General features: G+C 41.9%; 1 protein-coding gene across 1 annotated transcript in view; it reads left to right on the plus strand.

Annotated features, from left to right (window-relative positions):
- The window catches only part of FGD5 (FYVE, RhoGEF and PH domain containing 5), a gene marked incomplete at both ends in the record, with an annotated part of 84,028 nt that overhangs the window by 42,125 nt on the left and 26,132 nt on the right, over positions 1-15,771 (plus strand). Inside the window, 5 exons of the mRNA XM_084269536.1 lie at positions 7,824-7,975; positions 9,506-9,662; positions 10,774-10,861; positions 12,749-12,799; positions 14,362-14,420. Of these exons, the coding sequence (XP_084125662.1) occupies positions 7,824-7,975; positions 9,506-9,662; positions 10,774-10,861; positions 12,749-12,799; positions 14,362-14,420 (507 nt within the window). The remainder of the gene's footprint in view (positions 1-7,823; positions 7,976-9,505; positions 9,663-10,773; positions 10,862-12,748; positions 12,800-14,361; positions 14,421-15,771) is intronic.

A 15,771-nucleotide genomic window follows, 5' to 3' on the forward strand; every position in this document is an offset into this window, starting at 1 on the left:
ATGAGTTGGCTTTCTACATAGTGAGGATGCATGAATGGCACCTGGATTAGAGACAGAGAGAGAGGAACAGCCGGTCTGTTTTCACACTTGACTGCTACTTCAGGTACTCCTTAGTTTAGAAGAGTTCAAAAATCATTATGGGAGCGGGATCAGAGAGTTCCTTTCTGTCTTTTATTGGGTGCCTAAAGCCCTAGCGTACCCCATCTCTACTGCTATAGGCTGATGTCTGCATGACAGCTACCAACTGCAGTGGTATTCAGAAGTAATCTGCACGTTTCTCTTGCAATCATGTTCGACCTAGAAAGCTGCAGTCCCAGCACATTTACCTTTCACACTCCCAGGAGCTGGGTTTTAATATACACCTGTTGCCCAGTGTATTATTCTGGAAATGCAGAGAAACGATTACCAGTTTTACATGTAAGTCTCTGGCACTACAGAGGTATTATTGCCAAATGGAGGTTTTTCAGTACTGTCATAGTGCAAAAAGTTACAACGAACTAATTACTTCTTTTTGCATATTTGTATAGCATTAGGAGGTAACATGAGGAAGAAACTCTGCTCTGCTGTGCACTTGCTGTTGACACAGGTCCCACTGGCAGATGTCACGAGCAACCACTAGTGACCAAAGAGTCACCAAACTGCCCTCCAAGTACAACACCCCATTCACGGTCCGTTAGAACCAAAGGCTTCCTCGACAACATAGCTCAGCTCAGTCAAGCACTTCTCTCTGTTCCTCATCACCAACTTTCTCAAGAAAAGTCTCTAAATGCTCATCCTCAAGTCTCAAGTCTCATCTTCTTACATAAACCCACACGTGGGTAAGAAAGGCAAGGACTTAAACCACACCCGAGCTGCTTTCAGGAAGGAAGAAAAGTCCTTTCTAAGCCTGCAGCAGGAGCCATTTTCCGTATCTTTTCCAGGCTTGGCTGGAGCTGCTATTCATTCAGCATAACAGACTCTGTTTGGCCTTTCAGCAGAGACTGTAATAAATTGATTGATTGCCAAAATGATGACATTTCCATACACCCACTCAGCTATTGAACTGAAAGAGTGGAAACATTATGTTAGCTCACAAACTCGGTATCAGTTGCTGTGGTAGTACTGATAGTGATCTGAAAGGTTAGTTGTTATTTGCCCTACTCAAAGGTAATGCATTTCTCTGGACTAAGGAGCTAAGAACTCATTCTGGACTGAGCAGATGGGACTGGTAGGGCCTTGCAGTACAAGTCTCTGATCTCTTCAGTGCTCGCTCCTGAACAAAAACGCTGCAGGTTGCTTTCTCAGGCTAACGTTTCACACACACATCGTCTCCAAGGACCAAGATCCTGTTTTATTTGCTTCCCTTCAGGCAGTCTGTTTCCAATGGTTTTATTAGACATACAGAAATCAAACCCTTGTGCAACTCAGGCTGCCTCAAGATCCAAGTCTGTATGGGATGAAGCATTTTCTTGATAGCATGATATGTTCACATTTATTCTGGTTTTGGCTTTTGTATGTAAAAACACATTTTTGGTGCATAAAAACCTTTTAAGTCATCATTACTTCCTTACTTTTAATCTCTGCACTGAAAAAACACCAGCCCCAGATCTCCCTGTTCAAAGAAAGTTGATTCTGTTTCCTGGTTTGCATTTTCCTCATAACAATGGGCCACAATTCTTAGAAATACCAAGACCCAGGTTTATGTTTCCTCAGAATGTGAAGATATGGATACGAATATGATATGAACAGATATAACATGTGCTGGTTCTCCAGCATTTTGAGCAGTTTGGGATTCAACCCTGCACTGGGCATCCCAGCACTTCTGACTGCAAAATAAATCTTAGGAAATGACAAAATCAAGTGCTCAGGTCACTAACTCAAAGGTATCTAAATGCAGATTTTCACGGACAGGCTTACTGGTTAAACTCTACTTTCAGAATTCTTGTGGGCAGCATATCTAAAGAACAAAAAAATAACAAGAACAGTCAAAAAATAAACATCTCATGTAGGAGCCACTATTACATGTTAGATAAAACAGAATTCTGTCTTTCTAATTATTTACACTTCCTATGGATGATTGCCTGAGCAGCCTTTTTTACTACTGTGAATTTCTTGGATGATGTTCAAAGTTCTGCTGGACCAATCAAGTCATTACTTTCCCAATTAAGTGCTTTATTGAATGGATAAATTAAGAGCTAGATGGCTGTTAGACCCACTGAAGCTCTTCTGAAAGCCTAGCCTACAGATGCACTGTCACAAAAGAATAGCCTGCCCTCACTTGCAGTAGGCTGTTGTGTTTTTTTTTTTCTCATTTATTTATTCATTGTTGCCTTCATCAGCAGTGGGAAAATAGCTATGTATGCTTCTGCAGTGGGAAAGTTGAGCCAAAATAGCTTTCAGATAATCCGTGTATCTCTTAAAAGGAGAGGGAAGTCACTCCAGCACATTTGGCATCAGGTCAATCCCCTGGTAACAAGCCCCACCAATCCTGTATTTGCAATGCATGCACTACAGCTTGCCATTCCAAAACTCATTTGCAGTGTTTTGGAAGAATGTGTGTATGTGACTGAATGTGTGTATTGAGGTCAGGGTTCCTGACCTACACTGTACCCTGCAGTGGCAGGATAACAGACTAATTGTGTCTGTTGTGATAGCATCTTCTGCTGTTCATCTGGCATTGTTTCTGCTGAGCTCAGTAATGAGAAATTTGGGAAGATCACTGCTCAGTGAAGATCAAGGGTCACTCACTCTGCTACAGGAGATGTGCCACTTTTAATTCATGGGTGCCACTTTCACTTTCATCATTAGGATAGAGGCTGCTGGCCACAATGAAGATACCTCAGAGAACCACCCATGAGTCAGATCTGGCTCACAGCATACTGTACACCACCTTATGCCTGCATTCAGCTTTAATATAGAGACTCTCTTTTCCCCCCTTGAACTCTTCATCCACCTCTTCAGTGCAATGCCTAGATGTCCAAAAAATGTCTTATCTGTGGAGTCCACCTTCATTTTAGAAGTCAAAGTGGTTTTAAAAGTCTGCACCATTTTATACAATCAGTGTAGACTTCAGTTGTATAAAGTCTGGGCTGCAGTAAGATTTCCTTTCCTTTCCTGACCCATCCACAAAGGGTCAAATAAGCTTATTTCCCAGTATTATCAGTTCATTAACAAGTTATGTTGACTTGGGAAGCAATTACAATTCTACATATACACGCAAAGTTATTTTTGGATGCATGCATGTTACATTATTTACTGAAAAAGGTAGAATTCCGGATGCCAGGTGTGAGTTGTGGCATGAGGGAGTTCGAGATGCTGTTTGCAGACATAATTTCTGCAGCTCAAGTGCCAGTATTCCTACCTGCAGACTGAGGCAGAAAAATGGCCATGGTTTTCCACTAATGTACCTGCTCTATACACTCCGTTTTTCGTTGTTTTTTTCCTCAGATCTGTTCCCTAATGGAAACTCACATGTTTCCCCATCCAGTATTGTCCTCAAAAATTGTAAAAATATTGTATGTCAGTTTATTCACCCATTAGTGCTTTCCTGTTCTTTTGCAGGGAGAATCTTCCTTTCCTTCCTTTCCTTCCTGCCTTCCTGCCTTCCTCTTTACCTTCCCTTACCTTCCTTTGCAACAAAGAGCAGGTAGAGACTATTGCTTCAGCACCCAGAATCTGGAACACACTACTTAGACTGCAGGCATTCAGAACTTCTCTAATCCAGCCACAGAGGCTAGCAATCTGGTCTTTCTACTGTAACGTGCACTTTTTGGTCACAGAAAGACTTTTTCTTTCAGGAGTGAGATCTGTAGGCTCATATACCCCTGGATGAGACTGAACTCTGTAGCTGTCACGCCAGAGCTTTGGACTGAGTGACTCCAGTTCATGCTTCTCAGAAGTCTCTGACGCAGTGGGGAATTACATAGACTCAGTGTTTGGGACCTTCTGTGTTTAGATATAGGGCGTTGGTGACAGACTGGGAGACCTTCAGACACCACGACTGATTGGAGTTAGCAGACTGCAAAAGCACTTTGCATGTGATTAATGGCCTCCCAGGCACTTGGCATTTTCAAAAGTGGTATTATTTTAAAATTTTTTTTAAACAGATGTTTATAGTGATGACTGTTATGGTGAGGATTTTTTTATTAATCATTAAGAAGCTGGCTATCCAGGCAACTGTAATGAAATAATTTGCCTGGTAATTCATTATAATCAAAGAGGCAGGCAATTACTGACTAATTAAATCCACTGAGATGCTGTGGGAAAGGAGAGTTAATCTTGTTGCTCAGCTATTGTGGAAAGTGGACAGATAAAGAGCTGTTCGGTGTTAATTTGGAAAATATGACATTTCTATAACATCATAGGTTACTTAAGCACATCAGTAGTGAATTCACTACAGCTGTTCTCTAGGCTGAAGGAACTGTTTTGATTCTTTCCCTTTCCCCAGTCTGGATTAATTACAATGACTGGGGACTTTGAAAGGCTGCAGATTCCTCTGAGTTAGGAAAAGCATCCAGAAGACAGCTTGACTAGTTTAGCTGGTTAGAAAGTCTTTGGAGTGTATGCTGGCCAAAGTAGGTATTAGATAGGCTCACTCACACACCTGAAAAAATGGGAGCTGGATCAGCCCAACTTTGGGATTATTTGTGGTACTGGGGCAGGACACATTGTGGAAAACAGACCCAGATAATTAAGAAACACAATAATACTCTTCTGGAAATTTTTATGATATTGCTTACCCAGGATAAGTCAAAAAGAAAATGGTCATCATGATCTTTTTTCTTTTTTTACCTAGTTCTAGTGGCTTTTCAGAGAACAAATGCTTCATCTGCAATAGTTGCTAAAAAATGTGATGTATGTATCTTTCCTTTTGGCTGGCATCTATTACATATACTGAACCGGTGTGTCCATTGCAGTTGACAGTGTTACAACTCCTTAATTACTCCATGTACTAATAAAACTTAACAAGACAGAAGTTGGAGAAATGGGATCATAGAATAATAGAAAAATTTAGCTTGGAAAAGACCCTTAAGATAATCAAATACAACTGTTAACCAAACACTGCCAAGTCCACCACCAAACCATGTCCCTAAGCACCACTTCAACATGTCTTTTAAATACCTCCAGGAATGGTGATTCAACCACTTCCATGGGTAGCCTGACCTAGTGCTTGTAGATGGGTGCCCCATTTGTTTAACTTCAGTCAGCTGGGGTCCCCTTGCTTAGCCAGGAATGAGGATAAATTAATGACAGTGGCTTGGTGAGCACTTCTGCCAGCTCCTTCAGTACCTTTGGGTGGATCCCATCCAGCCCCATAGGCTTGAGTGTGTCTAGGTGGTGTAGCAGGTCGCTAACCATTTCCCCTTGGATTACAGGGGCTTCATTCTGCCTCCCATCCCTGTCTTCCAGCCCAGAGGACTAGGTACCCAGAGAACAACTGGTCTTATGCCAGTGGTAAACCCCAGAACAACCCAGGGAAATTCGTCAGATTGTCCCAAAAAGTTCATGGAACAGAATTTGCAATAGGTTTCATGATCACTTGTTCCTGACCAAGGAAGATACTCAACCTATCTTATTCTGTTTCAGGGTTGGCATCTTTCAGGGAGCTGTGCAACCTTAAGAATTTCTTTTTTTCAAGTCCCTGCTTCCTTTCACAGCACATTTGGCCCCATTACATACAGTGGGGTAGGAGGCCAGGAAATGGTCTCTGAGTGGAAAAATCTAGCTGCCATTTCTATTAACTCATCCAGCAGAATCACCTTCTCAGTGATTGTTAAAGCAGCTGCATTTTTTTTTCTGATTAATTGACTTCTATGGGCAGAGAGAGAATTTTTTTTAAATATCTTTTAGAAAGCATTGGTTTTAATAACAGCTCACTGTTTGCAGAGTAGCATGTGAAAAAATACATTTACAGCAGACTAGTCAGACACTAAAGCTTTCCTTCACACTTTATCTTGGGCTGAAGCACAGCCCAGTGCAAACCTGCTGGAAGAACAACTCCTGTTTCGATGGCCTTAGTCTGACAGGATGCAACCAGAGCTTTAACACCAGCTCTTCTGTGACTAGATACTAGATTTGTATGGGGTTATGAGCTACCTGATACTTCATGGGATTACCAAAAACCCCTTTTAGGGCTTCTTTTCCTCAGGAGGCATGGTTAGCATATCCATAACGTTACAGATTCTGTCTTAAATCAAAGCTGTTTGTTTTCCTAGTAATGCTATGTTCTAGTAAGCCTTGTGGTGTGGACTATTGACCAGACCACTCTAGATCATATCACATCAATATGGTTGCTCCTAGCTTCAAAGACAGCGACTCTTAAGTATATTTAGCTACATAGCCTCTTTTCAAGTATTTTTAGAGTTGAATTTAAAAACAATACCAAATTTGAGGTACTGACTGGAAAAAAAACCCCAGCATGTGTAGGCTGGCTAGCAGTAAGAGAGAATGGTTTTGCCTCACCTTTGCAGAAAAAAAAGGAAGGTCAGGTGAGGACAGATAGTATTTTTATAAGGAAGGAAACATTGCAATCTAGTCTGCAGCTGCTGCTGCACCAAAATAAGTCATTTCAAACCTCACAGTTAATGTGGCCTCTCTACTAAGCTGTTGTTTTGATTATTTACTCTTGCTTTCATTCTCACCCTTTTTTTCCTCATCTTGTGCAATAAAAACTCCAGGCACTTCATGGCTTATTGGGACACAGAAGATGGCAAAAGGCACTCACAGAATTTATTTCTAGGAAATTGTTTATGGATGCTTGGTTTCTGGTCTTATCAAGATCTGGGATGAACTTAGGATTTTTATTATTCATTTATTTTCATAGAAAAACCGAGATTCATATACTTTGCCCATGAAGACTTGACTAGCAGAAATGGGAAATTCAACAGTAAGAGCCCAACCTGACCCTGATGGATGAACACACAGAGTCACTTACACCTATAGCAGTTTTGCAGAACCATACTCGGGCAAACACTGAATAATATAGCAAACAAGTTACCAAACAAGCAGGTGCTGACTTCACGCACTTTACATTTTATTGAACGAAGGCTGCTGCTTTTGAAGACAAGTGCTGTGCACATGAACCACCTAGTTACAGTACCCTAGCTCCTGGCAAAGGCAGCCAGGATCTCTGGGGTTGGAACCTGCCTCACACCACTCAGCAGCAAAGCATTAGTTATAACCCTGCACAGCACCAGCTTTCCTGCCGCCTTGTGCAGTGCACTGCCTTCCAACCTAACACATTTTATGATTCTATGAAAAAAGGCCTCAGGTTTCATAGGGAAAATTATTTGTTCCGTAACTTAAATTTGCAGCTGCTGCTTCTCTTCATATTTGGAGACAAGTGTTTCAAATTTTAGCATAAAACATGTAGACATCAATATTTTTCATGTCAAGCTGTTGGACTCAATGAAGCAACAGGAGAATTTCATCCTTCCTTTAAAAAAAATAGTGTCTGGTTAAGAAACACTATAAAAATGTTTTCCTGGAGAAAAGCAAGGGAAAAAACCCCAAAGTAAATAAAAAGATACCAAACCCATTGTATGCATAAGGGTCTTATGACTTGTTCAAGTGAAATGTTCAATACTGGGTTGATAGCATTGTGGAATTCAGCTGAAAATGTGCATGAACTAATGGATGGAAGAAAGCATATGCTATGATCTGGGCACGTTCTATCACTATTGATGGCATATTTTATCATTCCTAGAATGCATAGTTTAGGAATCAGAAATTGCAATGATCACTTCAGAAGTGCTTTAAAGTAAGTTGGACCCGATGATCTCTCGAGGTCCCCTCCAACCCCTATGATTCTATGATTCTAAGTCTGACTTCTGCACTATTCACAGAGTTTCTATGAAGGTTTCTTGAAAGTGCTTGGGGAAGAAGACGAAAATGAACAGGAAGAAGTTAAACTCAAGCAAGGCTTAAGTGAACTCCCTGAAATTTATGAATTACACCAAGACATCCTGGGAGAACTTGAAGAAAGAGTCCTTAAATGGTAAGTATGGAATGTTACGGCTTCACGGCCTTAACATACCCTCCACAGCAGGTGGGTGAACTCTTCAGTGTTCCCTTGATGCCACTGTCAGGGAGGCCGGTATTCCAGCAGAGATAAAAGGGGTAGAACCTGAACTACTTTGGCAGATTTTCCATACAGGCAGGAAGGAAGTAAATGTAGAAGCTGTCAGGCTAAGAAACCAAATACTGAAACATTTGTGCAATGCACATCCCAAAGCTCCAAAACGGCCCTGTCAGCATGAAGACAGCCTGCTTTGTATCCATTGTCCTCTGACGCTTCATAGTCATCACCAAGTGGTCTCACACTCATAATCTGAAGGTCACAGATTGCTGCCATAGGAGGCAGGAACAGCAGACATCAGAATTGAAACTAAAGAACATCTGCTTACAGAAATCTACATAGCAACTGTATAGCTCTCAGATAAGGGACACCCCCTCGCTCCCAGCACCAAGGCAGGGCTCTGCACAGGCTAGGCTTCCAAACCAAACAGACACTGTCAGTCTGCTGAAGGACTCCACCTAAGCCAAACATCCTCACAGGGCACTTAGAACAGGAGAACTTTCCAGTAACAATCCCAAGTGCAGAGAACAGCTCTCCTTGTCAACCCTGCCCTTTCAAGACAAAGCACACAAGAAAACTGTGTATTGGTTCATGTCCACCAAGGGACTGTTGCAAATGTCAGAAAGATTTAAAAAAAAATCACCAGTGCTTTATGATTTATACACTCATAACACAAACAGAATTGGTGTTTCCAGATGTGATCTAAAATGTCTTCTTGCCTCTTCAAGACGTCACAGCCCTACTCTAGCAGCATGCTGCCTGTTCCCCAAAACAGAAGGGACACAACTGGAAATGTCCTAGGATTCTGTCCAGAACTACTCTGTGACACTGGGGGGAAAAAAGAGGGCTGTACTGCAAATGCAACAGAATGACACATGGCACAGGGATGCACTCGTACACATTCCCAGGTCATCACCACCCTTGAACCTTCCAGTAAGTCCTTCCCTGTGCCTGTCCCCAGGATCTCACATTCCTCTACTAACTATAATTGCACTTCTGCAATCTCAGATCTTGTCAGTTCTGTCCTTGTATATGTTTTATAAATATTTCAACTGTTGTACTGGGCGCTGAGGTGGGGGCAATGAAGGACAGCTGAAAATACGACATTATAACTGAAGATACTATATTATCCCCCGTAACAAGTGTTCAAAGCACTGCAGCAGCTGGAAGGTCTGTTTAGAGAGGCAGAACCTGTGTCCAGAAAGGAGACATGCTACCTGCTCAGACAGGCAGTGCAAAGGCACAGCTGGAGGATCAGCCCCTCATGCTGCCCATTCTACAGCAGCCCATTTTCTTGTGTAGTGTGCCAGTGAAGCACTCCCCCTTTCCTGCCCTTTAACCCAGATGTTAGCTCCATATTAGCCACTGCGGGTCTAATACAATGAGAAATAGTTATGGCTCTTATTTTATTTATGTTATTTACTGCTTCTTTTCTTTCTGTGGCCTTAGGGAGGAACACCAGAAAGTTGCTGACATTTTTCTCTCCAGAAAATCAAGGCTGAATCACCACACAGCATACATCATGCAGTTTGATAGGAACTTGTCTTTGCTAGATGAAACCTGCCTTAAATATTCCCAACTGGCTACCATAATTCAGGAGTTTGAGGTAAGGCTCCATGGCTTTTTACCTGCACTAATGCAGGGCTTACTCAAAATATTTTCTCTGCAACTCCACCAGTGTTGAGATAGGGTACAATGGGAGACTAGCTCTCTTCACACAACCAGATGCCAAAACTGAAGCGACGTGTTCACATATTCATGGTGCTTCTGTTCCTGTGTCTGTTGCCCATGCAGTCCTGGATGTGCACAGAATGCATGTTTGTCAGTCTACAGATCTGTGAGTATATTTTGCTGAAATACATGCACATAGTGAAGTAGTTTCACAGTCACTTATTAACTTACCAAGCGCTGGAGGATGTGTTAACTGTTATTACTGTTACTATTACTGTTACTATTACTGTTATTTCAGTCTCTCCATATCTTGTTTTCTACTACATTTTCCATGCTTGCTTTTGCACTGGGTCTGGCCAAGATGAAGTTAGGGTTAGTCTGTGTAGGTGCTTAGCTGCTGGCAGCAATCAACCCACATCGTTACCATTGCATTTCTCTGCGTTTTATAAATGCCTGTTAACTGTTACTTCTCTTTATGGGGGATGTTGTGGCAGGGGGTTTAGAAATCTATGATCCTTGGGGTCCCTCCCAACCCACACCATTCTATGATTCTATGATTCTATGAAAGGCTTTACTAAGGTCCAGGTAGACAACATCCACAGCCGGAACTCATCCACTGAGTGGGTCACCTTGTCAGAGAAGGAGATCAGGTTAGTCAAACAGGACCTGCCTTTCATAAACCTGCGCTGGCCAGGCCTGATATGTGGCAACAAGCAGTAGGTCGAATCTGATACCTCTGTCTTCAGATGCCACCGTAAAATCTTTATCTGACCTTTACCTTCTAAATAGTACTCGCTTTCCTCCCTTTTCCTTTTGAATCCAACCTACTCCTGAGTAGTGCCATAGGAAATAAACCGTTTACAGTACTTCTTCGTAGTCAGAGACACTACCCCCTTGCAAGCTAGGTAAATTGGACATGGTTCAGTGGAATTTGTGCCTGCAACTGGTAGCAAACTTTGATCGTACACATCAGGTGGAGACTACAGTTTGCTGCTGAGCTCACAAATCCCTATCTTTGTGTTTCCTTTCTCTTTCACCGAGGACAGAAGAGCACTGGTGGCAGCCCTCAGAGTGTGAAACACCAGCTTTTGAAAGTGGTGCAGCGTGTCTTCCAGTATCGTGTGCTGCTCACAGGTCAGTAAAATCATTCTCAAAGATACTGACTGGAAACCCTATGATGTTCTGTGCATCCACTGTACCACATGTTGATACCAAGACAGCTAAAATAGGGCTGAAGCAGCATGGGATTTCCTGGCTTAATACAGGGTTCAGGAAATGTCAGTGAGCCTGGGAAGGAACAGGCTCTTCTGCTGAAAGTTTACAAAAAAGCGTGAAGTCAGCTGCTTTCAGCCACTCCTGCTTGGCTTTTTCTTTCTGTGAATTAGGGGAGGCAGAGTTCAGTCTCATTGTCAGCAAACAGGTTTGATTGTATTTATGTCAAAGGCAATTACCAGAGACAGTTGTGAACAGCAGTCCCCAGCAAGGAAACGCTGCACTGCATCCTGTATGACAGTAGCAAGCACCATCTCCTTCTACTCCATCAACAAAGTGGTTTTACCCAGTACTGCACCCTAAGCCCTAGATATAATACACCTAAGGCTAGCAATAAGTCAAAATCCCAGTCCAGTTTCTCTGCCTTGTAGGAGGCAGAGATCCAAATTTACATTAACAGTACATTTACACATTTTACATTTACAGTAACACCTTGCCTTTACATTCAGGACCATATATACCACACTCATGTGGAATCTGTCCAAGGAGGGTTGTTTTCCCTCTGGTGGTTCATCTGCAAGTCACAGCAAATCTAGCAAGTCTGAGCCTGTGAGGGGAGCAAGCTTTCTGGAGCAGGATATGGCCCCTAGAAAGAACTGTGATGTTTAGTCTTGTAACTTAATGAACTGTTTGGGGAAGGAAAAGGTGAAATGTGACAATGAATCTCGTGTTGTCAAGTAATTGAGTCAGATCAGAACACAAAAGAGTAGGGATCCGTAGATATAGAGAAACGCTTTGGTGGTATGTATCTGTGTGGGTGGAGAGGGATGCAAGATGAGTTATGCATGGGACAGTAAAAAGGAAGCCATAAACCCTGCCCACACTCAACAACTCATGAAGGGCACAGCATATTAAAAGAAACCTCTGCAAATGCAGGAGAACAAAGTGACCATATGAAATCTTTATTCACAGCACAGATTAGCAGTGGTTTCATGTTGCTCCATACACTTTGATCAAGGATGCAACTCATTATTCACAGCTGATTTTGTTTTTTTGGTATGGCTAGATGCCAACAGTAAGAGGTTTTTCTCTGTCTGACTCGCATCACTCTCTGGGAGTGTCTACATTATGGGCACCTTGCCAGACTTGTGGGTTGCAGTATGTAGTAGTCTCAGATGATCCTTCAGTGGTTTTAGTGTACGCACACAAATACTGCATGTAAGAAACAGGACTTGGCAGGTCCCTGTAAGAAATATCCCAACTAAGCTCCCTTTTCTCTGCCCATTTCTGTGGTCTGCAAGGTAAATTGCAAAGATAAATCATGGTACTTTGTGAGAGAGCTGGAAGGGTTTCAGTGCTGCTCCCATGATTGGCTTCTGTCTATGACTGACAGCCTGAGCTCCTCCTGTCATTCTCTGTTTATGCATCTATACCTGCCAAGTTATGTGATAAGTCCGATTCTGTATCAGTGCTCTTGCACTGATTCTCAAAGCAGAATGCAGTCAAAGGTGGGTTGTTGTTTGGAAAGAGGATATATGTACACTTACTTATTCGGGCCATTTCTGTGGACGCCCCATCCCTGGAAATGTTCAAGGCCAATTTGAACATTTAGAGCAACCTGGTCTAGTGGTGGGTGTCCCTGCCCATGACAAGGGACTCGCAACTAGATGGTCTTTAAGGTCCCTTCCAACTCAAACCATTCTATGGTTTTATGATTAGGGTTTTATGTTTTAGCTAATCATATTACAAATTATGTGGATCTGTATTCTGATTATTGAATGTCTGTGTTAATTTGATTATTTTCTACAGATTACTTGAATAATCTTTGCCCTGATTCTACAGAGTATGAAGACACACAAGGTAAAATCAAATGGGTAGAACAAAAATTCTGCTTTTCTAACTCTGCTTCTAAAGAGGTACAGGACCTATACTGGCAGTATATGGAAAAGGATTCTTTTCAAGATTTTGGAAAATAGGTTACATGTAAGATCTGTAAGAACTGATTACTAATTTGGACAAATTATTTAGTGCAAGAAACCTGTATTTCTTCACTGAAACGTGTGGGCTTCCTACAGTTTTGACACAATGAAGTTACAGAAGAAGAAAGTACCACCTATCCAAGTGCAGTGCAGATACTGTAGTTCTGTCCCAGTCATCATGGGAACCCTACTCCCCTTTGGCTTTGTCCACATTTGGCCTGGTCATTGTAAGGTCGGTTGGGATGGCTCCACCCTCTGGTTTGCATATCACTGACTATGGCAGGCTCTGTGAACTTTGGAGAAACCTGGGAAGATTTAATTGTTTATCCATATCCTGGATTTCTTAAGCCTAAGTACACTTGAAAGACATTTAATAAAAATCAGTTCTGCACAATCAAGAACTAATCCAGGTGTTCAGCTGCTAACACCATTCCTCTCCAACAGATTGGATGGGTAAAGCAGAAGTATCTTATTCCTAGTGAAGTCAAAGCAAGGTTTAGTTGTGGCCTCAGTTTGAGTAATTTCCAGGCCAGTGTAAACAGGAATAACATTGTATTAATGTTCATCTTTCTGATACACTGTGAGTGCAAACCCAAACCCACTCCTAGCAATAAGGTCTGTGACTGACTGAAGTTTGGTCTGTCCTGACCAAGAGTGGAGTCTCGAGCAAGATTTAGGACACTAGTCCCAGTGGGACTACAGTATACCAGTCATTTATACAAGGCCAGGGCAAAGGCTCAATCCCTGTGGCCACAATTGCCTATCTTTGTTGTGGTTAGCACACACCTGTCACATTTCTGAACAGTGATGGCTAGCATGCTCGCAGATTATGCCCAGAAACAGATAGGATGCCCTGTTCCACAGAGGAGCAGATTTGAGATAAGGATCTGATCTGTATTATGCCACTGCTATCAGAGCCAGAAAACATACCCTGGCCCAGGTTATTTGCCAGCGAAGAACTCAGCTGATTTATGTCACCACTTCATACACACTTTTGTCAGAAAGGGATGACCTGTCCTCTCTCCTGGCAGTAAGGTGGGAACATATCACCTTACACTGCCAAACTTTTGGATGGCGAAAGCTGGGTCACATGAATCTCTCCCTACCACAAGCTCTATTTGTCAAAAACATGCAATTAGAAAACAACAAAACAGATTTTGTGCCATGCTAGGTGCTTGAAAAGGACCTTATGAGCTCTCTTGGTCAGCACAACTATGATGCAGTTTTACACAAGAGAGTGATGAAGGGAAAGGGAACCGATAGTACTGTGCTGTGTCTTAAAATTCACAGAGCAGATGCATTCTGAAGGTGGCAAGTTAAAGGAGCTGCTACTGGGGATGTTGTTTGCTTTTCATTAAAAATGACCCTGCAAACAGAAGGGATTTGGGTTATTCTCCTACTCTTTTATGTGATTTGTGGTCTTTGTTTTGCTTCATCCCTCAGCTGCCTTATTCATTGTTTCTGAAATCACAGATCGAGCCAACGACAGCATGCTCCAAGCAGTAAGTCTTACCATGACCCATGCTCTCTTAATCGTGTCTTTTTTGCACATCTGCTGAAGTCAATGGATATCTGTTAAATTCTGAAGCCTCCTCCAGGATGAGACTCAAGGGTTTGTACAGATTAGGCTTACAGTATTGCAGATATGGAGGTAGATCTATGCCTGTAGTGCAGCTGTGCAAGATGGAAGTCATTACAGCAAGCAGTGCAAAATTTTTTCCCTCTCAGAATTGCTGAAACGGTATGCAGAACAATGAGTTGAGAGACAAGAAGTTTCATGGTTCTATTTCTAGCCTGGATATTTTGGATATGAAATGTAGAAAATACCACAAATGTACTGTCAAAGATACATTTGCATAATTTTTCCACAATATTAGAATCCCATTTCATTTCAGAAGAATGGATCATGGTTTATAATCCTGCAGATGATCCCACAACCAAAGAGACTGGCCAAGACTTTCACAGGTTAAAGCTTGTGTCTAAGTTCTGATTTAGGTACCTAAACAAGTTGTATCATTTTCCAACGCAATCAACAGTTTCTGTAAGGTCAGTGTGATTGCTTACATAATATTAGAGTCCAAATGTATTGGCAAAGGTAGACTGCATGGAGCTGGTCTTAGGATCATTTCTTTCCAAGGTTCTAGGTCTGTTTTTTGTCTAAGATGATAGGAGTTTTCTCTTGTGGTAAGAACTGTTGGGAGGCACAGGAGGCAGAAGAGAGGCTGTACAACACAGGATCCATCAGGTTACAGAGGAATCCAACTTGGTGGACTTTTGGGTGATAAAATAAAGGCAGTGTCTTTCTTTTTGTCATACTAGTCACCCAGACCTGCAGCCAAATCCTTTCCTGAGGCCCATGTTTGCTTTAACTGCACAGACCTAGGATTCAGTTCAAGCAGTTAGAAAGAAGTACCTACATGCCCCACAGTCTAATGAAATGTAGCTCAGTAAGTCCATCGTTTCAGAGCCATTTTGTAGAGTGGACAGATTATATTTCTTTTTATGATAAAACTCTAGGCTTGTTAGACCTAGAAAATAGTCATAATACAGCTCCAAATTAAAAAACCCAGTATTTTTAAGCACTTATTTTCAAGGCATTTAGATTACGAAGGAGTATGCAGTTGCTAAGGAAGATGTTGCCTATTACATGGTTTACATTCAGCAACATGCATGTTAGAAAACAAAGCACCTTACTGGAAGCATCCAGCATTTCATCCAATAATGAGTGGTTACACTGAAGTGTTTCTCAAAAAGTTTCTCATCTTAAGTATTTCTCATTGCATTGGGTCACAAAGATTTCAAGGAATTTATAATAACTGCTAATAATAGTGTCTGATTTGGAACAATTTAATC

This window comes from Gallinula chloropus, assembly GCF_964237585.1.
Source record: "Gallinula chloropus genome assembly, chromosome: 12".
NCBI classification, from domain to species: Eukaryota; Metazoa; Chordata; class Aves; order Gruiformes; family Rallidae; genus Gallinula; species Gallinula chloropus.